General features: G+C 41.1%; 1 protein-coding gene across 1 annotated transcript; it reads left to right on the top strand.

Annotated features, from left to right (window-relative positions):
- Window positions 1-19,340: 19,340 nt before the first annotated feature.
- On the top strand, window positions 19,341-21,845 carry LOC135480558 (toll-like receptor 13). The gene has a single exon (XM_064760417.1). It carries the CDS (start codon window positions 19,367-19,369, stop codon window positions 21,503-21,505), a length of 2,139 nt encoding a protein of 712 aa, XP_064616487.1. The 5' UTR covers window positions 19,341-19,366; the 3' UTR covers window positions 21,506-21,845.
- Window positions 21,846-23,996: the final 2,151 nt, after the last annotated feature.

Here is a 23,996-nt window from a genome sequence, read left to right on the forward strand (position 1 = left end):
CTATAATTAACTCTGAAAGAGGGAAAAAGATTTAAAATCAGTATTAAATTTGAAACACAGGGGGGAAAATGAAAATCAGGATGGCGTGCGACTTCTGGGACACCCTGTACATTAGTGCAGGATGATTCTGTAAGATTTGAGATAGCCAGAAAGGTATAAACATGTCCTATAGTGTGCAGTGAAACAGACCTAGTGACTCACGTGGCTAAGTAGCCTAAATAAAAGTTTGATCTGCATGATGAATGATCGAGAACGAAGAGAGGCCTGTCAACTGTGGCGAGGCCGAAAAAGATGGTCTACCGCAAAGAGAAGTCCAGAGCAGTGACGAGAGTGTGATGGCTGGTAAATGGTTCCATGTAACACCACGGCTTAAGCAGTATTAAGTGAAAGTATACAGTGACGTTAATAGCAATTTATTAGACGTCACTAATCTAGAATTACTCAAAATGCTGTCTTGACATCAAATTTAGTATACAAAAATAAAACAATGCAAAGGGGCGGCTTTAGACATGTTACATGTAGATCCTAGAACACTAAACAAAATCGCCTTACCATTTTTATCACTAACCCCTTATTTCTGCTGGAATATACTTGAAAACTATACTCTCTATAACTGGTATAGTATGGAATATACCGGAAACCAGGTAGAACCCGGTGGAAACCCACGACCTTCCGCAGGTTGCTGGAAGACCTTCCCACGTACGCGATCCCCTATGAACGGAACCCAAGAAGTAAATCATTCTTTACACTCAAAAAAATTAATCTATTAATTATTACAGAAAGTCTGTTGTCTGAGTCCTAGAATGTATTCTGTTATTGTAACACATTATTATATTAATCTGTTTATAATGTCTTCAGACAGGGGTTCAGATAGACGTCTATCTAAATAGTTTATCTTCATTATAATAACAGAATACATACATACATACATAACAACATATCAATTGTTGTCCATTTTAAGCCACACAAGAATTATACTTATACTTCATTGTATTTCTATAAATGTCTATTTGTATACATGTGTATTTGTATACATGTGTATTTTTTTATTGGCGCTCCACCTGTACCAAGTGGGATTATAGATGTACCCTTGGTCTGTCCGTCCGTCCGTCTGTTCGCTTCTCCGTTAGTCTGTCCCGAAGCAGTTTTTATGACGGTTTATCATTTTAAGCTGAAAACTGATACATAGCTTCCAGTTCAGTATGACTTGTTATGCGTTCTGGTCGAGGAGTGCATTGAAATTCTTCAATGGAAGAAGTCTGGAAATTCAGATAAAATTATAACAAAAGTACTGTATTCATAAAGTACTTTACCGTTTGTAAACAAATGTGGTGCATTTTCTTCGAAAAGTAGAGAAATAACTCCAATCAACCGTTTTCATTTTCCATGAATTACGACAAAATTGAAAAAAAATGACGTTTATTTAGTTTAACTATTTTGCAACTTTTTATGGAGATATTCATGCAACTGAAACGAAGCGCTCAATTAATTAGCCAATCATAGTTTGCTCTTTTTCGAATACGCCTACAGGTTTAAGGGTACTGCTTGGAAGTAGGCCCCGCGCATTTTACCTCGCACCTGCAGGGCGTTGCTAGGCCAGGCATTGACATAAGATCACGAGGTTCTGACCAGCAGGATTAAATCACGAGACTGTGATAGCCACAAAGGTAGGTCACTTCAAAAATTTCACACTGGTCACACCATATGGCTTTGTAGTACTGCCATGTGTCACATCGGGCGTTCGGACATAGTATATATGTTGATGAAAGTGATAAGATGTGACAAGTGTGTGGGTGAGTCTTACAGGTAAATTCATTGCTCTATGTATGTCAGTCTTCCAGGTGTACCCCCAAAGGTTTGTTTTAGCTGGACAGGTCGGATATTTCCTTGTACTGATTACGTGTGGCAAGCTTGGTGGTTAATCTCTTGTACAGCAGAGTGTAATTCATGTAGTTGATACGGAATACGGCGGCAATATTTTTGTGCTACAAGCATCAGATTTCTGGTCTTGGTATAATTCTTTTTTTTTTGTAGAAACATTACCAGAAGTATTTGCTTCCATCCCTCAAATAAAGCAGCTAGAAGGAATGACATATTGTTTTTTTCTATTTCGTGACATTGCGATCATGCGGGTCGAACCACTAGATCAAAGAGAATTACCATATTGTTACACTGTTACACTCGCTTGGAATTTAACGTCACTTCCAACGTTGTTTTGATTGTATCAACTTTTGTCTTGTATTTTGACAGGTGTATGGTCTATCCACTTAAGGTTAAGCGTCCAGTTTAGAAATACCAAGATTGTCAACCTTAAGTCCGGTATGGCCCTACAGTGGATTGGGGTCACCGGTTCTCGGTTCATACGGAGGAGTGGTAATAGCGATACGATGTCACGATGTACCCGAGTTAGTTACGATGTACTTGAGCTTTATTTAATTATTTATGTATTTGATTCGTGTTTTTCGCTGTATTCAAGAATATTTCACTTATACGACGGTGGCCAGCACTATGGTGCCCAAGAAAAACCCACGACCGACTGCAGGTTGCCGGTAAATCCTCCCGCTCATGGCCGTAGAGGAAGCCAGCATGAGCTTCACAGCGACCACATTGGGAGGCTAATAACCACTTCAGCGCGAACTTGAGTGAGGTCTGAGACACAGTAGTTACGATGTACCTGAGGTGGTTCCGATATATCTGAGATGGTTATGGTGTGAATGCCCCAGAACCGGCACCGATGGCTCAGTTGGTAGAGCGTCTGCTCCGATGGCAGTTGTTTTATTGGTAAATCCTGGGTCGAGTCACACCTAGGACCTTAAAAGAGGAAGTTGTAACTTCCTGGCTTGTCGTTCAACATTGAGGAAATAGTGCTATGACTGGTTGACAGTATCACTTTAATGGCTTGAGTGAGGCGGCATAATTGCCCTCGACAAGCCGTCTCGGTAATGTAGTACAAGATAAAAGAGCGGTGGAAATCCGTCTTGCAAGAAGGAGACACATTAAACCCACATGCACTCTTAGGATTCCTTCGTCGTCATATGAATTAAAAATTGTTAAGTCCGACGTTAAACCCTGAGCACTCACTCACTCACACACTCGAATGCCCCTGACGTAGTTACGATGTACCCGAGCTACATGTAGTTACCATGCACCTGAGGTAATAACGATGTACCTGACATAATTACGATGCACCTGAGCTAGTTACGATGTACCTGCAATAAATACGATGTACATTAGGTAGTTACAATTGACCTCATGTGGTTTCTATGCACCTGAGCTAGGTACGATGTCCCCTAGGTAGCTACGTTGGACATGGACTAGTTATAGTTGGCGCCAGCGGCCGATTTTACACAAAGCAATTTAGGGTTCAGTCAATGCTTAACTTTGTTACTGAAAGTTGAAATTTTCACATATTTGTCTGAATATAACATTTCTAAGGCTCCAAGATATTCTCTAAAATCCTTTTTTTATTTGGACTGAAGAAATAACTTTGTGGAGTCGGCCTCTTACCTAATGATGAGTGAGTGAGTGAAAGTTTTAACGTCGCTTTCAACAGTATTTCAGTTTTATCGCCACAATAAAACGTCAAGTAGGCGATCTACCACGGATAATTCATTTACTATTCAGTCAAAAAGGACACCAGAAGTCACATAACAAACACAGACGGTAGTTTAAAATCACAGCTTTCCTGCCATATCAATTGTAGAGCTGTAGTTCCAGGATCAATCCTTGATCGAGTCACACCTAAGACTTTAAAAGAGGAAGTTGTAACTTCCTCGCTTGGCGTTCAGCATGAAGGGGATAGTGCAAAGAGTGGTTGACCCGTATCAGTATAATGGATCGGGCGGGGCAACTTACTTGCCTTCGGTAAGTCGTCTCAGTGAAGCAGCACTAAATAAAAGAGCGGTGGAAATCCGTCCTGCAACAAGGAGGCACATTACACGTACATGCACCCTAATGATTCCTTCGTCGTTCATATGACTGAAAAATTGTTGAGTACGACGTTAAACCTCAAGCACTCACTGACTCACCAATGGTAGAGAGAAAGTCAAAAATAGTATCACTTTCTACAGAATTAAAAAGTTCTGAAAGAGAGCTCACGTGATAAAGGAATCGCGTACAGGAGCAAAGTCGCCACGGTCAAGCAATATGTGTTTGACTGTGAACCGTTGATCACAAGCGAAGCAATGAGGAGCATTTTGTCCTTTCAACAAATACCTATGCGTAGCACGTTGTGTGACCGATACGGCACCTCCTCAAAATGCAAGAGCGGAGACGATGCCATGAAAGGGAAGGTGCTGAACCCAACAAAACTGACGGATATTATGCAGTTTGTTGTTTGATTGGTCATCCCATTGAGCCTGAAATAAGCGCTTGATATAGGACCAAATAAGTGAACGCAAGTCCGAATATGGAACGTCAGTTTGGGTAGTAACGGAATGCAGAGCCGCCTTCGCGGCTTCATCTGCAGCAGTATTCCCAGGAATACTCATATGCCCGGGCACCCAACAAAAGACAATGATAAAATCTTCATTAAGTCGTTTAAACATCTCCCTGATAGACAGAATGTCTGGATGTACAGGCGAACTGGCCCCGAATTGCCTGGAGGCAGGAAAGGGAGTCAGAGGAGATGAGAAATCTGCTACCTCCTAGCTCTGTGAATGCACCGAAGTGCGCACAAGATTGCCTTGGCTTCCGCAGTAAATACAGAACAGGAATTTGGAAACCGAGTTGAGGTTCTGGGGCCCAAGGACAGCGGCAGAAGCCACGCCATCATCATTCTTGGAACCGTCAGTGAATATACGGTGATAAAATGGATACTTTTGAGCACATATTACTAAACTCCTGTTGGTATACTAAAGGGTTGGTGGAAGATTTCTTCAGGGAGGAGAGCGAAGTATCAACCTGAGGCTCAGGACATAACCACGGTGGATCTTCCTGGATGCGTATGGGGGTGATAGTATCCAGCCCCAAGTCCAGCTGCTTGCACATGTTCCTGGATGCGGACAACCAGTGGAGGAACAATGGATGGCTTCTGAGCATAAGTCCGGATGGAAGCCACAATCAAAGGCTGGGTTAGATGGGTTGGCTCTAAGCAGGGAGGCTCGTTTGCCTCAACATACAGACTCTCCACAGGAGAGGTACGGAAAGCACCTAATCACAACCGTAGGGCCTGGTGATGTACAGTATTGAGTTTCTTCAACTGGGGAGCGTGACGCACCTCCATAACCACTGCAGGCATAGTCTAGCTTAGAACGAATCAGTGCTCGATAGAGCTGAAGTAGGGTTTCATGATCCCCTCCCCATCGAGCACTAGAGACAACCTTCAAAATATCAAGCGCCTTTAGGCATCTGGCTCTAAGATAATTAATGTGAGATTTAAATGTAAGGTGCTTATCGAAGATCACCCCGAGGAATTTTGCCTCCGGCACAACCTTGATGGGGGACCCATCTAAAAATACCTTGGGGTCTTCATGGGGGAAGTACTTCCGACAAAAGTGTACACAGTTAGTCTTCCTAACTGCGATTCTTTCGAAATCCACATTGAATGTCACTTATCAACTCATTAGTCTCCAAAATACCTAATGATGATGCACCTGAGCAAGTTATTGTGGATCTGAGCTAGTTGTTGTGGACCTGAGCCAGTTGTTGTGCCCTTAGCTACCTAGCCGTTGTGCACGTTGTTGTGCACCTGGGCTAGTTCTTGTGCGCCTGAGCTAGTTGTTGTGGACGTGACCTAATTGTTGTTCACCTGAGCAGGTTGTTATTCACCTGAGCTAGTTGTTTTGCATCTTAGTCAGTTGCTGTGCATCTGAGCTAGTTATTGTGGACCTGAGCTAGTTGTTGTGCACCTGAGATAGTTGTTGGTCACCTGAGAGAGTTGTTGTGCGCCTGAACTAATAGTTGGTTGTACACCTGAGCTAGTTGCTGAGTTAGTTGTTGTGCGCCTTAACTAATCATTGGTCACCTGAGCTAGTTGTTGGTTACCTGAGCTAGTTGTTTTGCACCTTAGGCAGTTACTGTGCATCTGAGCTAGTTATTGTGGACCTGAGCCAGTTGTTGTGCACCTGAGATAGTTGTTGGTCACCTGAGCTAGTTGTTGTGCGCCTTAACTAGTCATTGGTCACCTGAACTAGTTGTTGGTCACCTGGCCTAGTTGTTGGTTACCTGAGCTAGCTGTTGTGCCCCTTAACTAGTCATTGGTCACCTGAGCTAGTTGTTGGTCACCTGAGCAAGTTGTTGGTTACCTGAGCTAGTTGTTGGTCACCTGGCCTAGTTGTTGGTTACCTGAGCTAGTTGTTGTGCGCCTGAATTAGTTGTTGTGCACCAGAGTTAGTTATTGGTCACCTGGGCTAGTTGTTGGTCACCTGAGCTAGTTGTTACTTACCTGACCTAGTTGTTGGTCACCTGAGCTAGTTGTTGTGTGCCTTAACTAGTCATTGGTCACCTGAGCTAGTTGTTGGTCACCTGAGCAAGTTGTTGGTTACCTGAGCTAGTTGTTGGTCACCTGGCCTAGTTGTTGGTTACCTGAGCTAGTTGTTGTGCGCCTGAATTAGTTGTTGTGCACCTGAGTTAGTTATTGGTCACCTGGGCTATTTGTTGGTCACCTGAGCTAGTTGTTACTTACCTGACCTAGTTGTTGGTCACCTGAGCTAGTTGTTACTTACCTGACCTAGTTGTTGGTCACCTGAGCTAGTTAAACATTGGTGTACATGTATATCAGCTGTATTATTAGAAAATAAAAATCGATATAAACTTACGTAACTTCTTATGTCAAAGAAATAATTACAACTTATATACATTAATACTGAAAACTGTTGATAACAAAATTGCCAGCAGTTTTCACTGTAAAATTTCACCACACGTTTTCACAGGGTAGTCACGGTTCATCTTAAGGTGCTTACAGCGAACTGTTTTATTTCTCGATTTATTACCTAGTCAGGGCAATATATGTTTATTGCTTGTAAAACAAATATTAGATATGAAATCAACATTATTTATATATCTCACTGTTATAAAAGTAGATTTCACATAAGCCAGCCCAGTGTCTGAAGTGCCAATTATATATGTTATGAGATATTACATGTATATATATATATATATATATATATATATATATATATATATATATATATATATATATATATATATATATATATATATACTGCTTGCATGGAAGGCGTGAATTGCCAGTTCTAAATTTTATTTATTTTAATTGTGATTCGCACTAAGAATAACAGTTCAGCTATCAGGGTTATGGCTACAACAAATTGAGAAGAGCTCAGTATACTTCACTACACATAACGATTGATTAGCAAATGCACGATGCCATGCTTAGATTATTCCTCCCCTGATGTTTTCCAACATCTCGACATCAACAACAAGTACATTTCTGTTTTAGGAAGTCTCTTGAATGCAGCCTGTCAAAAAATTTATTTATTTATTCGTTTATTTATTTATTTATCTGGTTCCATTCCTATTTTACGCTATATTGAAATTTATTGACTTATATGAAAGCAGTTATGGACGGTATATAATCGGGAAATGCGCGCTGAATTATCTTAAATGTGCCCCATTTATCATTATCAGCTATGTCTTATCGCTTTTCTTTCATATAGGCTAACATGGCAGACTAACTCCTTCTTGACAGGAAGTCAACAAGAACCCAACACAAACGAACCAATCATATTGGACTATCAGACATCAACACCATGGACTTCTTCCGTCAGTTTATTTTACTCTTCTGGAAAAACTGGCTGCTGCAATCACGGGAAATATGTGTGACTGTTTTCGAGATTTTGGTGCAGGCGATTTTCGCTGCCATTATATTAGTAACTCGCATTAGTGAATCCGTGTCTGGAATGACGAGCACGACCGTGTACAACTGATTGTTGGTGGACGGTATCATTTGCGATTCGGTCAGCGATAGCTTCTCTGATGGTACAATAAGTCTACCAGACAGCAAGACAATCCTGTGCACACCGGACATACCTAGCACCCGGGTACTAATGAATAAAGCCATGGAAAAAGTGAATCTCGACAGCAATCAATCTGTAGGTAAGTGATTTTTATAGCCAGCTATCGTTTGCTTCAATCCGTATGAAAAATAAATACTTTGGGCCTCCGTAAACGAGTGGTTAGCGCACTAGTGCAGCAAAACGACTCAAGGGCCTCTTACCAATGCGATCGCTATAAGTTGGCCCAGCTTATGCTGGCTTCTCCAGCCGTATATGGGAAGGTCTGCCAACAACCTGCGGATGGTTGAGGACTTCCTCCGGGTCTCTACCCGGTTTCCTCCCACCATAATGCTGGCCGCCGTCGTATAATTGGAATATTCTTAAGCACGGCGTAAAAACATCAATCAAATAGGTCAATAAAATAAAAATATGTAGATATGTAAATAAGTAGTGACTTGACATACAAGCCTATACCTTGATCTCAGTTGCCAATATTCACGATGCGCCATCAATGTAACACGAACCCGACGATGAAAGACAAGTGTACAGGGATCGATGTTTAATTAAATTTACCAAAGTGGATCCCTTTTGATATTTAGTACGGGAGTTTCGAGTTGGAACTCTTTTGCCGTCAAAGGTAAAAACAGTCCTGCTGTGTCATATAGCTCGTGAAAAGTGCCTGACTCCGGCACCACTATCCTTTAGGAATTTCTCAAATTCACAAACGTTCAGCACCTTACTTTTCTCCACCATTGGTCCAAATTACTTTTTATGAACGAAATTTTTCGAACGCTCATGTTATGGTGTATGTGGTCAAAAATGGTTGTTAAATATTTTTGAAAGGTCACATGATATTGTCTACCTTTATGGATAAAAAGGGGGCCTCCGTGGCTCAGTCGGTTAGCGCGCTAGCGCAGAGTAATGACCCAGGAGTCTCCCACCAATGCGGTCGCTGTGGGTTCAAGTCCAGCTCATGCTGACTTCCTCTTCGGCCGTACGTGGGACGGTCTGTCAGCAACCTGCGGATGATCGTGTGTTTCCCCCGGGCGCTGCCCGGTTTTCTCCCACCATAATGCTGGCCGCCGTCGTATTGTGTCTTCTATTTCACTATTGTTCTGCCCATAGATTGCGGAATTATCCGGAAATGTTTCAACTTGTTTCAGATATCAGATGGAAACCCTTCACATCCAAAAGGCCAAACAGACGGTCTGATCTTGCGTAACCTCAGCAAGTTTTACGGCAACCAGTTGGCGGTGAAGAAATTATGGGTGTACCACAGAACGAGTGTTTTGGCCCCCTCGGGGTTAACGGAGGAGGGAAGACGAGCACGTTCAAAATGTTGACCGGGGAAGAAAACATGTGCAAAAGGTGATCTGAGTTTAGTGTATACAGTAAAACGGTTTCCTTAAGTTCGCCAACATATCTAACTTAGCTCAGTTAGTTTTCTCAAAGTGATCTGCATATGTGGTTTAAGGGTGAAAGTGGTATTCTCGGTTTCTCATGAGGCTAATACACGAATACAAGACTTACAGCATAGAAAGGAAAACCACAGCAGCGACGAGAATGTGATGACTGCCAAATACTTGTAATCACAGATAGCAAATTAGTAGCAAATTACACGCCATTTATGTCGTTCTTGCAGGTGCAGCAACATGTGGGTTACTGCCCTCAGTTTGATGCATTGATTGATCAGATGACGGGCCTAGAGACGCTGACAATATACGGCCGTCTCCGCGGGAGTCCGGAAAAGATACCGGACATTGTCAGTCAGCTGATGAAGACACTGAAACACAATTCTACAGGTTTGTACTGTAACCTGTTTTGACTTTTTTATATCGGAAACACCTTTCCCGCGTTTAAAGATACATAAAACGTATGATTTGTAATTCTTGATATAAAGTTTAGAATACAGGTGTTCTGTGAGGAACCTACGGATGGTCGTGGGTTTCCCTGCGACTGTGTCCGATATCCTCCCACCATAATGGTGGCATCCATCGAATAAGTAAAACAGCCTTGAGTACGGCGTAAAACACCAATCAAATAAATAAATAAATCGATAAAAAGAAAGTTGGTATATTGTACCGTTAAAGACATTTCTGAAAATGTCCATACACTGACTGAAAATATAAATAAAATATGGGGATAACCTTGATTTACTGACTTTATTTATTCGTGTTTAAAGCCGTGTTCGAGAATATTTTGCTTATACAACGGTGACCAATAATATGGTGGGAGGAAAAACTGGCAGTTGATTTTGAGACTTGAGCTATTCCCCCAAAATATAATTTAAAAAGTTTTAGCCGTAATTTTCTTTACTTTCCACATAACCAGGATGTTCTCTTTTGAATAATCCATTTCATGAATCCTTCAGCACGACTATTCCAAGATTAAATCCAAGATGAATGTACCATTCGTCAAGAAACAAAGGACGTGATAATTGATATCCGCAGACAACCGATTATATCTGCATATCCGATATAAACAATGACCTTCATCTTTACTATTGACTTTCGAAGACACACGTTTCACAATTTCCTCCCAAAATTTCTGTTAACTTCTAAGTTCTAAGTTCTGATTAAGTTCTAAATTTTTAACAACCTTTCAGAACAGTCCCATTTTTGTCTTGGTTTCATGTATATTTTCACTACCAGTACCAAACATTGTTATTATCCGAAGTGTCTGTATCTCATTAATTTTTACCCTGAAATATTACCCAAGTTGTTCAATTCTGTTAGACGTCGGTCAAAACTTTTCTGTGACCCAGTTAGAAAAATTGTAGTATTGGTTAAGGAGATATTTTACTGGTACTGATTTTCATTATTTTCGGACTCCATACATTGAAGACAGTTTCTTTTTTACCTTTGCCACACTTGTCTCTCAAGTTACCTAATCTCGTAAAATCTTGTCTGTCTTGTGTTACCTGGTGTTCAGGCGTTCTGAAGTCTCGCAAGGTTTCTGAGAGAGAAGACTTGGGCTTTCGCAAACTTTTACGTTAGCTGCATGCTGTAGAGCGTACATGCTGTTATTGTATGCGGAAATTTTCCACTGTTCCGTTACAGGACTTTGCGGTGAATCCCAGATAACGCGAGATAGTGGTAAGTTATGCGAGACTAAGTTGCCAGAGGAGATTGTTGAAAAGGAAACAACGTGATGACCTCAAATTCTAGATCGTTATTTTTCCAGCGGTGGGACAAAGCGTAAACTGAGCACGGCAGTAGCTCTGATAGGGGTTTCGGCCGTGATATTCCTGGACGAGCCGACCACAGGGGTGGATCCGGGCGCACTCTCATTCTGACGTAACACAGATCAGGGCAGTCATTTTAGACATATCTTAGTTCAGCTATATTCATTGTGCTTTGACATAAGAGAAATCTTGGGAGTACTGATATTTCATTTTTTCTACAACTGAACTGACACGGCATGGAAGCATGATTATCGATATCCCACAGAGGATCTTCAGTAACGATATTAACAATTGGCCCAGGAGTTTTAATGTCGATATAAACATTTGGCCTACGATCTTGAATATCGATCGTAACATTTGACCAAGAATCTTGAGTATCGATATCAACACTTGAACAAGGAAATTAAGTATAGATATTAACATTTGACCTAGGATCTTGAGTATCCATATTAGCATTTGACCCAGGATCTTGAGAAGCTACATCAACACTTGACCTGGGAACTTAAGTATCGATATTAACGTTTGACCGAGGATCTTTCGTATCGATATTAACGTTTGACCCATTAACTTGAGTATTGATATCAACACTTGACGTATGAGCATGTCTGTCGATATCAAAAATTGAAAACTCGTGGTGCTCAAAATTAGAGCGTTTGACATTTTAACGTTAAAGAATGTGTCCTCTAAACATGAACAAATGTATGAGGGCCGGATATTGTCACCCCCAGGAATCGAAGAATGGCAGTTCAAGGCGTTTGGAATATTCCCTGTTTGAGACCTGTGAAGGAACGAGTACCTCCTGTAAACTATAGAGAATGGAACTGTCGCGAGTATTGTCAATGACGTAAAGTCACAAGGATTTGATGTTTTTTTAATAAAGCAAAGGTTACTCACGAATAGTATCCAGTTGTTAACATAAAAATCATACTGATTTGATATTAAGGCGTGTGATTTTTTTTTATCGAAGGGAGATAACTCATATAACGCAACATGCGTGTCAACCGATATTTCATTACAGTCTTACCTATTTGTGTTTCGTTTCAGCATGGAACAATGTGACGTCCTTTGTACGCTACTGGTCATCATGGTCAAAGGTCACTTCCTCTGCTTAGGCACACCTCAGCACTTAAAGAACAAATTCGGACAGGGATACACCTTTATTGCACGAGTGGAATCGCCCCACAGCGAAGAACTAGAACATTTTATAGAACACAAATTCCTGAGCCATTACAAAATGGACTCGTGCACGGGGTACGTCAGTTAACAGTTGACTGACTCTAGCCTGCTGTTTCGTATATTTTCGGAACTGTCGAAAAATCCAGAGAACAGCTCAGTCTGGAGGTCTATTCTGTCGGTCAGACAACTGTCCACCAAGTGTTTCTCTTTATTTTACCAAACACCAAATCGAGAAACAGGCAAAAAAGAACTGCTGTTGCACTTGCTGTTGTTGCCGTTCAAAGTAAATTGTCAGGAATTAAAATTCGACATCTTTAGGGAAATCAGATCAGTCTTAATTGTTGCTGCTGTTTTGATAATATACTACTCATGTCTCTCAAAAGACGAGCTTTGTGTCAATTTTAATCATTAAAAGCTAACAGTGCAAAAATAATTGTTGCTCTGTTGTTGCGGAGTAGGGGGACTCTCTTCGAGCAACACAGTTGTGCGAGTAAGGGAAGGAAACATCCCCAAATGTGTCAGGTTGACGGAACATTTACCGTTGTTCACTCGCGCATTTAATCTTCTCTCGGAAAAATCGATGTCACCCTCATGTTCCCACAAATTTATTTATAATACATTTGTCGTAGGATATTTTGTACGTCACTATTAACGTACCGTTGTCTTATATATGCCATATCGTACAAGGAGGTCATTTTTGTGAAAGTGGCCGCTGTTCTTCTGTTGGCCTAACAAAATAGTTCATGGTAATAACACGAATTGACACAAAAGGACATACTCAGGTTCTGAACTGTACCTTACTGCGTTACTCACCAACTGCTATTACACATGCTCGGAAACTGTAATTATATTTCGTGAACAGTCGTCATTGCCATGGGCCCTTTTTGGTTCAGTGAGTTAATTGCGGTGATCACATTGTTGAAAGTCGGTTTATGCTAGAGAAGATTAAATGCTCGTGTGAACAGCTGTAAATGCTCCTTACCTTCAATTCGACACATCTGGGGCTGTTTCCTTGGGTACCGTCCGCAACTGTGCCCCTCGATAAGAGTTATCCCACACCGCATCTAGTTGCCCTGTTTTGGTTTGTGAAGGTGTTCTTGTTGTGATCGTCGTTTTGCCCTTGCAGTCGTTCTTGTTTTGATCCGAATGTTTTTGCTGGCATTGTTCTTGGTGTTACCACTTTTTTGTTAATCCCACTGTTTATGGTGTGGCAATTGTTCATGGTGTGACCATTGCTATGTTGTTACCGTTAATGGCATGTTTTAACTTAGGGCCTTTTGCTGTTGTTGTCGTCCATGCTGTGATCAGTGTTTTTCATGTTACGGTGTTTCTTCTGAACCGTGTTTTTAATAGTGTCGTTGTTATTGTTGTTGCTAGAAATATTTATTGAGTACACACTTGAAAAACAGAACTGATTTTAAACTAATTGACGTGATAAGTATGCTCTCGCCAAACAAACGTTGTTCTGGAGTGAATATAAACCGACTGCCAAACGAAACATTACGTCTCCGTGAGTTAAATGTAACCAGCTTTTTCAGCAAATTAATACCAAAATATTGTACAAAAACATTGTACGAAGCATATGCCCATGTGCGACAAGCGTCATATAACCCCACACGAATTTGTTTAGGGAAAACCAACGATGGCCGCTACGGAACATGTGAAAAAAAAAACGTTACACACAGTGTTCTGGACTTACACACTGACTAAAAAACACCAAAGTAATGGAATGGGTATTTTTCTCCTCCTGCTCTGTTTGTTCACTTGTAAAATGATTTGTGGGCTGCTTTCTGCGTTCTTACTCAAGACTTTCAGTATCTAAAGTCATTGGTCTTTAAAATATATTAAACTTCAGTCATCCTGTTTTTTGCTGTGGTAAAATAACTCGATTTCAACTCTTTGTATAGTTTCTTTTGGCCGTCAGTTTATATGTTACATGTATATGTATTCGCTCATACTTAACACCTACTTATTAACCATATAAATCATTTATATCATTCAAGAGGCAGGACCAGGTCACTGTGTTTTGACCACTCCACAACTATATAAAATACAGTTCCTGCTTTACTTGGCTACAGACTCGTAGTCTGGCGTTTTGTTCTATTCGCGGCCAACCCGTGCGTGCTAGGTCAAATACATCCTTGTTTGTGTAACTGCGAGTGGAAATTTAAACTCCTGTATAGTTGCAAACCGTATGATGACTGTGATGATGACCGCTCAGACCGAAGTAAGTAATTATGAATCGCTACTCTGCAAACAAAAATAAATGATAAGGATCTACTAAATTAACAGAATTGCTGTAGTCTGAGTGATGCTAGAATGCATTATGTATTGCAGCAGATTATGTGAGAAGCTATGCATTTGCTGGGGTTTTTTTTTTTTTTTTTTTTTTGCTGGCTCTCCAGTGATGGAGGTAATTACTGTTCAGTTGGCGATCATGTAACCAGTGAAACTAAAACTTGTCTCTTCGCCTTCCAGGATCTGTAATTTTCCCGTCACGTGGTGTCAACAATTACTCTGTTCAAAAATAGCTCCGATATTCTGTTAATTCAACATAAAGTTTATACTAGACTAACTGAATATTATGTTATAATATTCATTTATTTATTTGATTGGTGTTTTTCGTCGTACTCAAGAATATTTCATTTGTACGACGGCGGCCAGTATTATGGTGGGAGGAAAAAGGGTAGCGCCCAAGGGATACCGACGACCAACGGAAGGTTGCTGTCAGACCTTCCCATCTGCAACTGGAGAGAAATATATGGTAATAAAACAATTCATTATATATCATTGGGTTATTCTCATGTGTGTAATTGTAAAATTGAATGAAATATGTGAGTCAGCCTCGTTATAGATATTACTGAGCACTCAGTGGCCTTACTTGTGTTATGAACAACTGGAAGTTTGGATTGAAGTGAGCATGCGTACAACACGTGGTGTATAAATAATTTTGAATCGGGTATTACAGGTATTGCATGACGATTCCTTTTTCATTGATGATTGGTTTTTGGATCACAATGCCTTTTATCTATTTACATAATTTAACACCGTAACAATATATACTTCGATGACTGGAACAGGTTCTAGAACTTAAATATTGTGTGACTACCCAGCATGGTCAATTTTTATGTAGCCATTGTATAGGCTTACCTACAATTACCTGTTTATATTTTTACTGTTATCTAAGGTACGTTTGCCATCCCAACGTAAACTTCATTGCCGAGTGTTTATTGCCATTAACTGAAGCACGTTATTCCTCCAAACAAAATCCATTAGTGACGTCCACAGTCTCTCCATGTGACTATATCAGGGTGACAGGTAAGGACATTATAACCACGGTACGGTGTTGACGTCCAGTCGAATATAACATCCACTCAATCATTCAACCCTCCAATCAATTAATCAATGAACCGATTAATCAGTGAGTCAGTCAGTCAATCAATGAATGAATGAATTAAACTAAATATATCAGTTAAACTGAATCGTGACATCTCGAGGTATTTTCATCCCTTGGCTTTGTGGGCTAATATTAGGCTATACAGAGCTGTTCACTTTGTTGTATATATTAGGAAGAATATGTGACAGGGGATTTAATCTGTCAACTACCACTCTTCCTGTCTGTTCAAAGGAATGACGTAACGCTTTTTGTATACAGCCTTGTAACTCTGACAGTTATGAATGTTAGATGAGCCTCTTGGCACGCTGCCCGAGGACGCAACAAATCGCGCCCCAACGGTAACTGTCCACGTCCTCTTGTCCCGCGCCCCGGCGCGAGGACAGTACCATTAGGGCACGATTTGCTCCGTCGTCATGCCGCGGGCTGTGCGCGGGGCGAGATGTCCTCGTTCGACTTCTAGTGTGCTCGGTCACAAGTAGGTCTACACCCTGTGAAGCCGTGGAAAATCTGTCTGTTAGCGATTGTGTCAACAATAGGTACGGAAACCGACACTCAGACTTGCATTGTGTGTGTATATTAACTCCTCGTCGTCATGTTACTGAAAAAAAAAATGATAAGTACAACATTAAACCCAAAGCCTTTATTCATTCTTAATGTGGGAATGTATCATGACTGATCCCGCAGAAACACATAGAAGTATATTAGACAGCTATACACAGGACTTGGCGTATAACTAGGTTACAGGAACAGTGGCAGAGTAAAGAGCTGTGACACCTGGCTATGGGGCATACACGTATTGTGTAACCCCCATTCGATGAAGCCTCCTCGAGTGACGAGGCGTTAAGGTGAGTCTTCTCAGATCCCCTAGGTCACCAGTTTAATCACTACACCAGTTGTCCTCTGGAATGTATTGTCACCTAGTTGTATATTTCCACACGGCTAGAAAAAAACCGTTGTCTGTTTAAATCAGGGAGAAAAGTTTTGCATGGAGAAAGGCCTCGCATGTTTGTATGAAGGTCAAAACTGTCCTCTTGCAAGAACCACATTTACCTAAACACCCTCTACCTAAATGCCCTCTATCAGTCTTGTATAAACCGTAAAATCTTCACCATCGTGCCACTACAACATTGACTAACCCTTTGTAGTTGTTTTCTCGGGTGGTAGAGGAAACAACACCAAGTTTTACATTAAATAATGGTACTCTCATATTTATGACCAAGTATGCCCTTTCATGGGGCTCTAAAAAGCTGGAGATTTTGGGTTAATCCTGTAAACTCACTTATCCAAGACACCGCACCTCTGGTGTCCAACGTGTGTAAACGCTGATGTGCAGTAGACGTTGTACAACAACACTGGTCAGCCTGTGAGCGCATAGCCGTGTACACGTGCCTGTATGCGCAATCCGTTAATTATTTGTGGTCTAGAGTTTGTTTGATAGTTTAAAATTTACGTAGTTCGCATTTGCACCGTCTGACTGTTTCAAATATTTTTAGTTTGGAACTTCACTCAAAAACATAATCTGTTAATTTTAAAAGAAGCTATGTTGTCTGAGAGATGCTAGACTGCATTTAGTTATCATAAAATAGTATATACTCTGCCATATTCAACATAATACCCTGTTAGTCTCATAGAATCTTTCTGTTGAATTAATAGAATATTTGTGTTATATTTAACAGAATAATCTGCTGATATAACAGAATATATTCTAACATCACTCAGGCAACAGAATTTCTGTTCAATTTAACAAACTGCTTTTTGTTTGTTGTTTTTCTGTCTGTTTCAATCCCTCAAGTTGGCCAATAACGGAGAATGAGCTTACATCTAACTGCATTGTAGAACGGGTGCTGTAAGCCACTGATATTATGAGTGAAACATCACTTGAGTTCCGGAAGAAAAAATCGCTGTAGGGGCCACATACCTGTAGGGGCATAGTCGTAGGATAGTCTTTATGTGTATGTGTTTGACTAACCTACAACCCATAAGCGCTCAAGGGAGACTGACCTGGTAGATGAAAGGTGTACGATCCGTGTGACAGGTTGTATATACACTGAAGGGTAAGTATAAGGTCAGCTCCGTGCTGTTTGTGTAGCTTTTTAAGGTGTGTGCTACCTTATTTAGTTGTTATATAACTGCAGCACAGTTGTCTCAGGGCCGTCTTAACTGTGGCGTATATATATTGCTGGCTTACTGGATACGTATGTTCTTGTAGCGGTACGGGTCAAATTGATACCGCTGTATGGCTCATTGGATTAAAATCTGTTTGTAGCAGGTCGGTCTAATTTGCAGCGCTGTACGGCTTACTGAATTAGTATCTCTTTGTAGCAGGGCGGTCTAATTCGTATCGCCCTATGACTTATTGAATTAGTATCTGTTTGTTTCAGGTCGGTCTAATTTGTAGCGCTGTGCAACTTACTGAATCACTATCTGTTTGCAACAGGTCTGTAGCAGGCTAGTCTTATTTTTAGCGCCTCTGTGGCTCAGTCGGTTAGCGCGCCTGCGCAGCATAGTGACCTAGAAGTCTCTCACCAATGTGGTCACTGTGAGTTCAAGTCCAGCTCTTACTGTCTTCCTCTCCGACCGTACGTGGGAAGGTCTCTCAGCAGCCTGCGGATGGTCGTGGGTTTCTCCCGGGCTGTGCCCGGTTTCCACCCAAGATAATACTGGCCGCCGTCGTATAAGTGAAATATTCTTGAGTACGGCGTAAACCATCAATCAAATAAATCAATCAATCTTATTTTTAAGTCCGCATGCCTTACTGGATCAGTGTCTGTTTGTGGCGCCGCGGTCCCATTTGTAGCGCTAAATGCCTAACTGAATTACTCTCTGTTTGTGGCGTGGCGGTCTAATATAGTCCGCTGTATGGTTTATTGGATCTCAGCACCGATGTAGCGATCCATGATAGGTTGGTTTCTTTGATCATTATCTGCAGTTAGAAGGATGGTTTCAGCACGATCAGGAACCATGCTTACATCATTCATTTAAAACGTTCATATCGCTGCATCGAAAATTCAGGTTTGGCGGAATTGAGTGTTGCAGCTTTATGTCTGGATATTTGTCCGGTACCCAGCGAAGGGCGACGAATAACTGTCAGTACTCCACTTTCCTCCACGGATTAACCTGATACAAGTCATACAAGTGAACAGTTCTTGGGGGCATCGTTAGGGGCTAATCAAATATATATGGAAATATTTCCTCCTAATGTATGCGTACAACACAGAAGAAATATAATGTCTAATTTATCCATAAAATATCCAAGAACTGGAAGTCTGTTGTCAACTGTTTGCTGTAACTTGAACAGAAGAAAGCGCTAATCTTTCGTCATTTCACGCTGTATTGTATATTTTCGTTTTCAGAGCCCTTCGTCGCCACGTTGATATAGAAAACGTAATAATGATCATGATTTACGCGCGCAGACAGAGTGTGACGTCACTTATGGTTTTTGTCACCTGCTTTGTCGTCTGCTTTAGAGAATGCCGTACGGTTTCAATGACTACAACATCAGAAATAGATTCCCATGTCGACACAGGTATCGTGGATGCTAACAATGGTAGCGTTGACAAAACGAGAACCAACAGATTGGTTAATGCACAGGCTGGGCTGACACTTGCAGACACTGGGGACCAGGAATTCCTCTCTAGTCTGCATATCACAAGGATGAAACAGGGCGTCAGTGATGATCACTTACAAAGTGGCTTCGACCAGAAACCTGCAGATAGTTCAACAACAACGAATCTTGACGACAGTTGTCCTCTGTCAGCATTCTGTAAATGCACTAAATCGAAGAGAGAAATGAAGTGCACTGGTAACATACCGTACATCCCAGTGCCTCCTGCTTACGTGACTTCTGTCACGGTTTTACGCGCGTTGTTCAGAACGTTGACAAAACAGACTTTGACTAACGTAACTAACGTTTCCCTGTCATGTCTAAAATTGTCACACTCGGAGATAACCCACATCGAGAAAGATGTTTTTCTCAGTTTGAAATTCTGCCAAGGAGCAAAATTAGACCTGAGCGGGAATAACCATATATACTTGAGTGAGCTAAAAATGGCATTCTGTGATCTCGCTTCTTCCAATGTGTCTGTATTACAGCTGGATAACATGGATTTCAAGACTTTCCCTTCTGGTCTTTTGGACTGTTTATTAGGTTCAAAGATAAGAAGTTTGAGTTTACGTAACAACAACTTTTTGACGTTTTCGGGTCAGGCTCTGTCACCGTTGGAAGAACTGACCACGTTGAATCTGACGTACAACAACATTACATATTTACAGGACGTTGAAGGCTTCAGGAATTTAACTTTTCTTGAGCTGCGTTGGAACAATTTCACGAAAATCCCACGACTTTTCAAAGAGACCTCTCCTGATGACAGCGTGTACCCAAAACTTTGGACGCTAAGACTTGGATCTAATCGAATTCTGGAGATAGCGAAAGAGGACTTTTCCGGTCTGCGAAACCTTAAATACTTAGATTTGAAGTTTAACTACATTAGAAGTCTCGCAAATAATTTGTTTGGGGAAACGCCCAAATTAGAACGACTTTATCTTAAGCATAATAATATCCGCCAGATTTCCAGCTTCGCTTTTAATAGCTCCTCATTACGTTATTTGGACCTCTCAGTAAACGCTTTTCATTTCAGCACTGCCGACACTAAAAACTTCTTCAAACTGTGTCCAAACCTGGATGTGCTTTATTTGACGGATAATATTATGGACATCAACAACACTGCTTTAGAGGAACTTTTTTCTCCCCTCTCTAAGCTCACGCGACTGATAATAGAAAACGTGCGTATCTATAAACGGCTACCAGAACCTCTGTTTAGGGTTCTTCCTTCATTGAGAGAATTGATTGCCTCCAGTAATAGTATCAGTGATTGGACGCCTGGTGTATTCACAGAGGCCAAGAAACTGGAAAAACTTTACATGGACTCTAATAAAATTTCTACGATTTCCGAATATTCATTTCCTAAATCTCTCTTGGCTAACCTCAAGAAATTGAATCTGGCCGGCAACCCTTTCGCTTGCACCTGTGATTTAATGTGGTTCAGGAACTGGATTCGAACCACCAACGTAACTATCGTGGCCCTGAACCACACAGATTACAAATGTTACTCGCCGAAAAAATGGAAACATAAGAACCTGCTGTCCTTCAATCCTACAGTAGAATCTTGTACTGTAAAGAAGTTAAACTTGCCCTTAATACTTGGCGCGTCCCTGGGTACGGCTGCCGTCGTAATTGCGATTACTGTGACTGTGTTTGTTCGTTACAGGATGCACATCAGCTACTGCTGTTTCCTTACACGTTCCAAACTCAAAGGATACACGGAAATCGAGAACACGGAAGGGTACGATTATGACGCCTTCGTCGTTTATAGTGCCACAGACCGGAACTGGGTGATCCAGGAACTCTTAGCCAGAGTGGAAGATGAGGAAGGATTTAAGCTGTGTTTGTACGACAGGGACTTTATACCTGGAACCGACATTGTAGACAATATCATGGTTAACATGGAGGCCAGCAGGAAAGTCATTCTCGTCCTTTCTGATAGCTTCGCTGCCAGCGAATGGTGTGAATGGGAGTTAAAAATGGCCCAGCACAAGCTTCTCGATGAAAGGAGAGAAATTCTTATCCTGGTGAAACTAGGAGACATTCAGTACCGTAACATGACGAACCGACTAATGCTTCTGATGCGAGACAAGATATACATAGACTGGTCTGACTGTGAACTGAGCAGAGACATTTTCTGGCAGAAGCTGATCCGGGCACTTAGCAGACCGTCGGAACCCACCGCAGCCTGACGTCGGTCGGAACCCACCGCAGCCTTACGTCTGCCGGAACCCATCGCAGCCTCACGTCCGTCGGAACCCACCGCAGCATGACGTCATGCATTTACGCTAAAGAGGGTGGTTTATTCTCAGAAAGTATGTGTTTTTTTGTACAAATGTGTATGTCTAGCTCGCGATGTAAACTTGATGTGTATTAGAGGTAGAGAGTTTGGTACTCATTTAAAGTGTACGTACATGAACACATGTTGTACAAAGTGCACATTATTGTGCCGTTGCATAGTTGTTGCTGTTAACGTGTACCTGAGATAAACAACGTGTGTATGTTTTCCACACGATTACTTTTAATATTATATTAAATATATAATATATATTATATTTTAATATCGTAATTTATGTGTTTTTTTTACACTGTATCGTATTGTAGGACGTAAAACCCGAAGCAGACTTACACAGATTGTATGTTTTATGCAACACGAATTTATTCTCTGTCTTCACCAGTGTACAGTCAGTACATTAAAACAAATCTCTTTATCTGATCTGCTGAAAATACGCGTTGAACATTAATTCAGTTTCTTTATTAAAGATAAGATGGTGATGAAGTACAAGTTTGAAATGTAAATTTATTTGTTTAGAATACGGCTGACATGGTTTCACTCTTACATGACATCAGCTTTCATTCTTTGCACATTTTTTGAAGATAAGATATATGTGTGTATCTATGTATGTATGTATGTATGTATGTATGTATGTGTGTATGTATGTGTGTGTGTGTGTGTGTGTGTGTGTGTGTGTGTGTGTGTGTGTGTGTGTGTGTGTGTGTGTGTGTGTGTGTGTGTGTGTGTGTGTGTGTGTCTAATTAGTTAATTATTTCCGCCCATTTAGTGTATGGTTTTTGGTAAACACTAATAAGAGAGCATCCTTTAAACGGCGATACTAAGTTTTAAGGGGTGACACAAGCCATGCGTGTGTTACAAGTTATTGATAATTTTTTTTCCACGTGTCAGGAGGTATAAATATGCACAGAATATTTGTGAAAGACAAGTAGTCTTCAAGAAAGTCCACGAAGAAGAGTACTCATCCACGAACAGTTAGAGTGGGCGAATCTTCAAATTCCCTGTCCTTGCCAGGATTTGAACCAGCACCTGGCATGTCTTAGGCATGCGCTTGAACCACTCGGCTACGAACCATTCCCGGCCACCTAAATCCATCCATAAACGCTGAAAACGGCTTTAAGTTTGCCGTTACTAAGGTATACATATATAAATAACTTGTGACTTTATTGAACTCAGTTGAACAAACTTGATATAATCAAGCGATATTATCAGATATCAGCTGGCTCTCTGACAAAATGAAAGTTTGCAGAAAATATTATTAACCTCTTTCGTTTACTGTCAATAACTTTTCTAGTAAGGAACATTTCCGAGCAAATATTACCGTTGCGGTCTTTTGTACAGATCATGCTTACATCCGCTCCACACTGGTCCCTCAACACACATACACTCACCCACGCGCCAACCCAAACCAATCGACACTCTCCAAAGACCATCCATCACATACTATAAAATTATTGTTATTGTGTACACAGTTATAGTCGAGCTTACAGTGACGCCTTTTACGCACAAGTAGGTCACTCATTAGAACGTAAACTCTAAAAATAGTTGTGTGTATACATGCAGGTCACTTTTATTTTCACTTTGAGATGCAAAGAATCAGTCATATCCAAAGTGGAACTTTAGGTATATGTGTCAGACACTAATTTAAACTGTCTGAGTTTTTGTGAGACTTTCCTCTCCGGTCGTACATAGGAAGGTCTGCCAGAAATTTGCGGGATGACTGTGGGTTTTCGCGAGTATACGTATGTCTGTTTCGACGCTTAGATCCAACGGACTCTGCTGGCTTTCCTCCCACCATATTGCTGGCCGCCCTCATATAAGTGAAACATTCTTGAGTACAACATAAAACACCAATGAAAATAAGAAGAGAATACATTTTCGTGGGACTTGTTAACACGTAAACAAAAACACACAGGAACAATTGACTCTTATTCAGAATATGGGCCCGTGATCCCAGAAAGCGATATTTGGTTTGATTCGGACTTGTATGTATGCTTGGGGTTTAACGTCGTACTTAACAATGTTTTAGTCATATGACGACGAGGAGTCATTAGGTGTGCGTACATATACTGTCTTCCTGTGGCAGTGCGAGTCCATGCCGTCAAAGTGGTGCCACTACTGAAGTATCATACTGCAGACACCAGACACGACATCCAACCCAGTCAAATTATGGGGGCACAGGGCTAACCAGCCCTGTTTCCTTACTCTAACCTCTCAATGCTGAGGTAACCTCTCAGTGCTACCCCAGACGAGGTAGCAGTAAGTATCATTTTTAGTCTTTGGTATGACCCGTACCAGAGTTTGATCCCGGGACTCTCGACTTCGAGGCGGACGCTCTAACCATTAGGCCACCGAAGCGGTTTAATTCGGACTTAAAGGTTTCCTAAAAA

Source organism: Liolophura sinensis, chromosome 13, assembly GCF_032854445.1.
Source record: "Liolophura sinensis isolate JHLJ2023 chromosome 13, CUHK_Ljap_v2, whole genome shotgun sequence".
Lineage (NCBI taxonomy): Eukaryota > Metazoa > Mollusca > Polyplacophora > Chitonida > Chitonidae > Liolophura > Liolophura sinensis.

Excerpts from the sequence above, each read along its gene's own strand:
- LOC135480558 (XM_064760417.1), top strand. The coding sequence starts at position 19,367 with ATGAAACAGGGCGTCAGTGATGATCACTTACAAAGTGGCTTCGACCAG.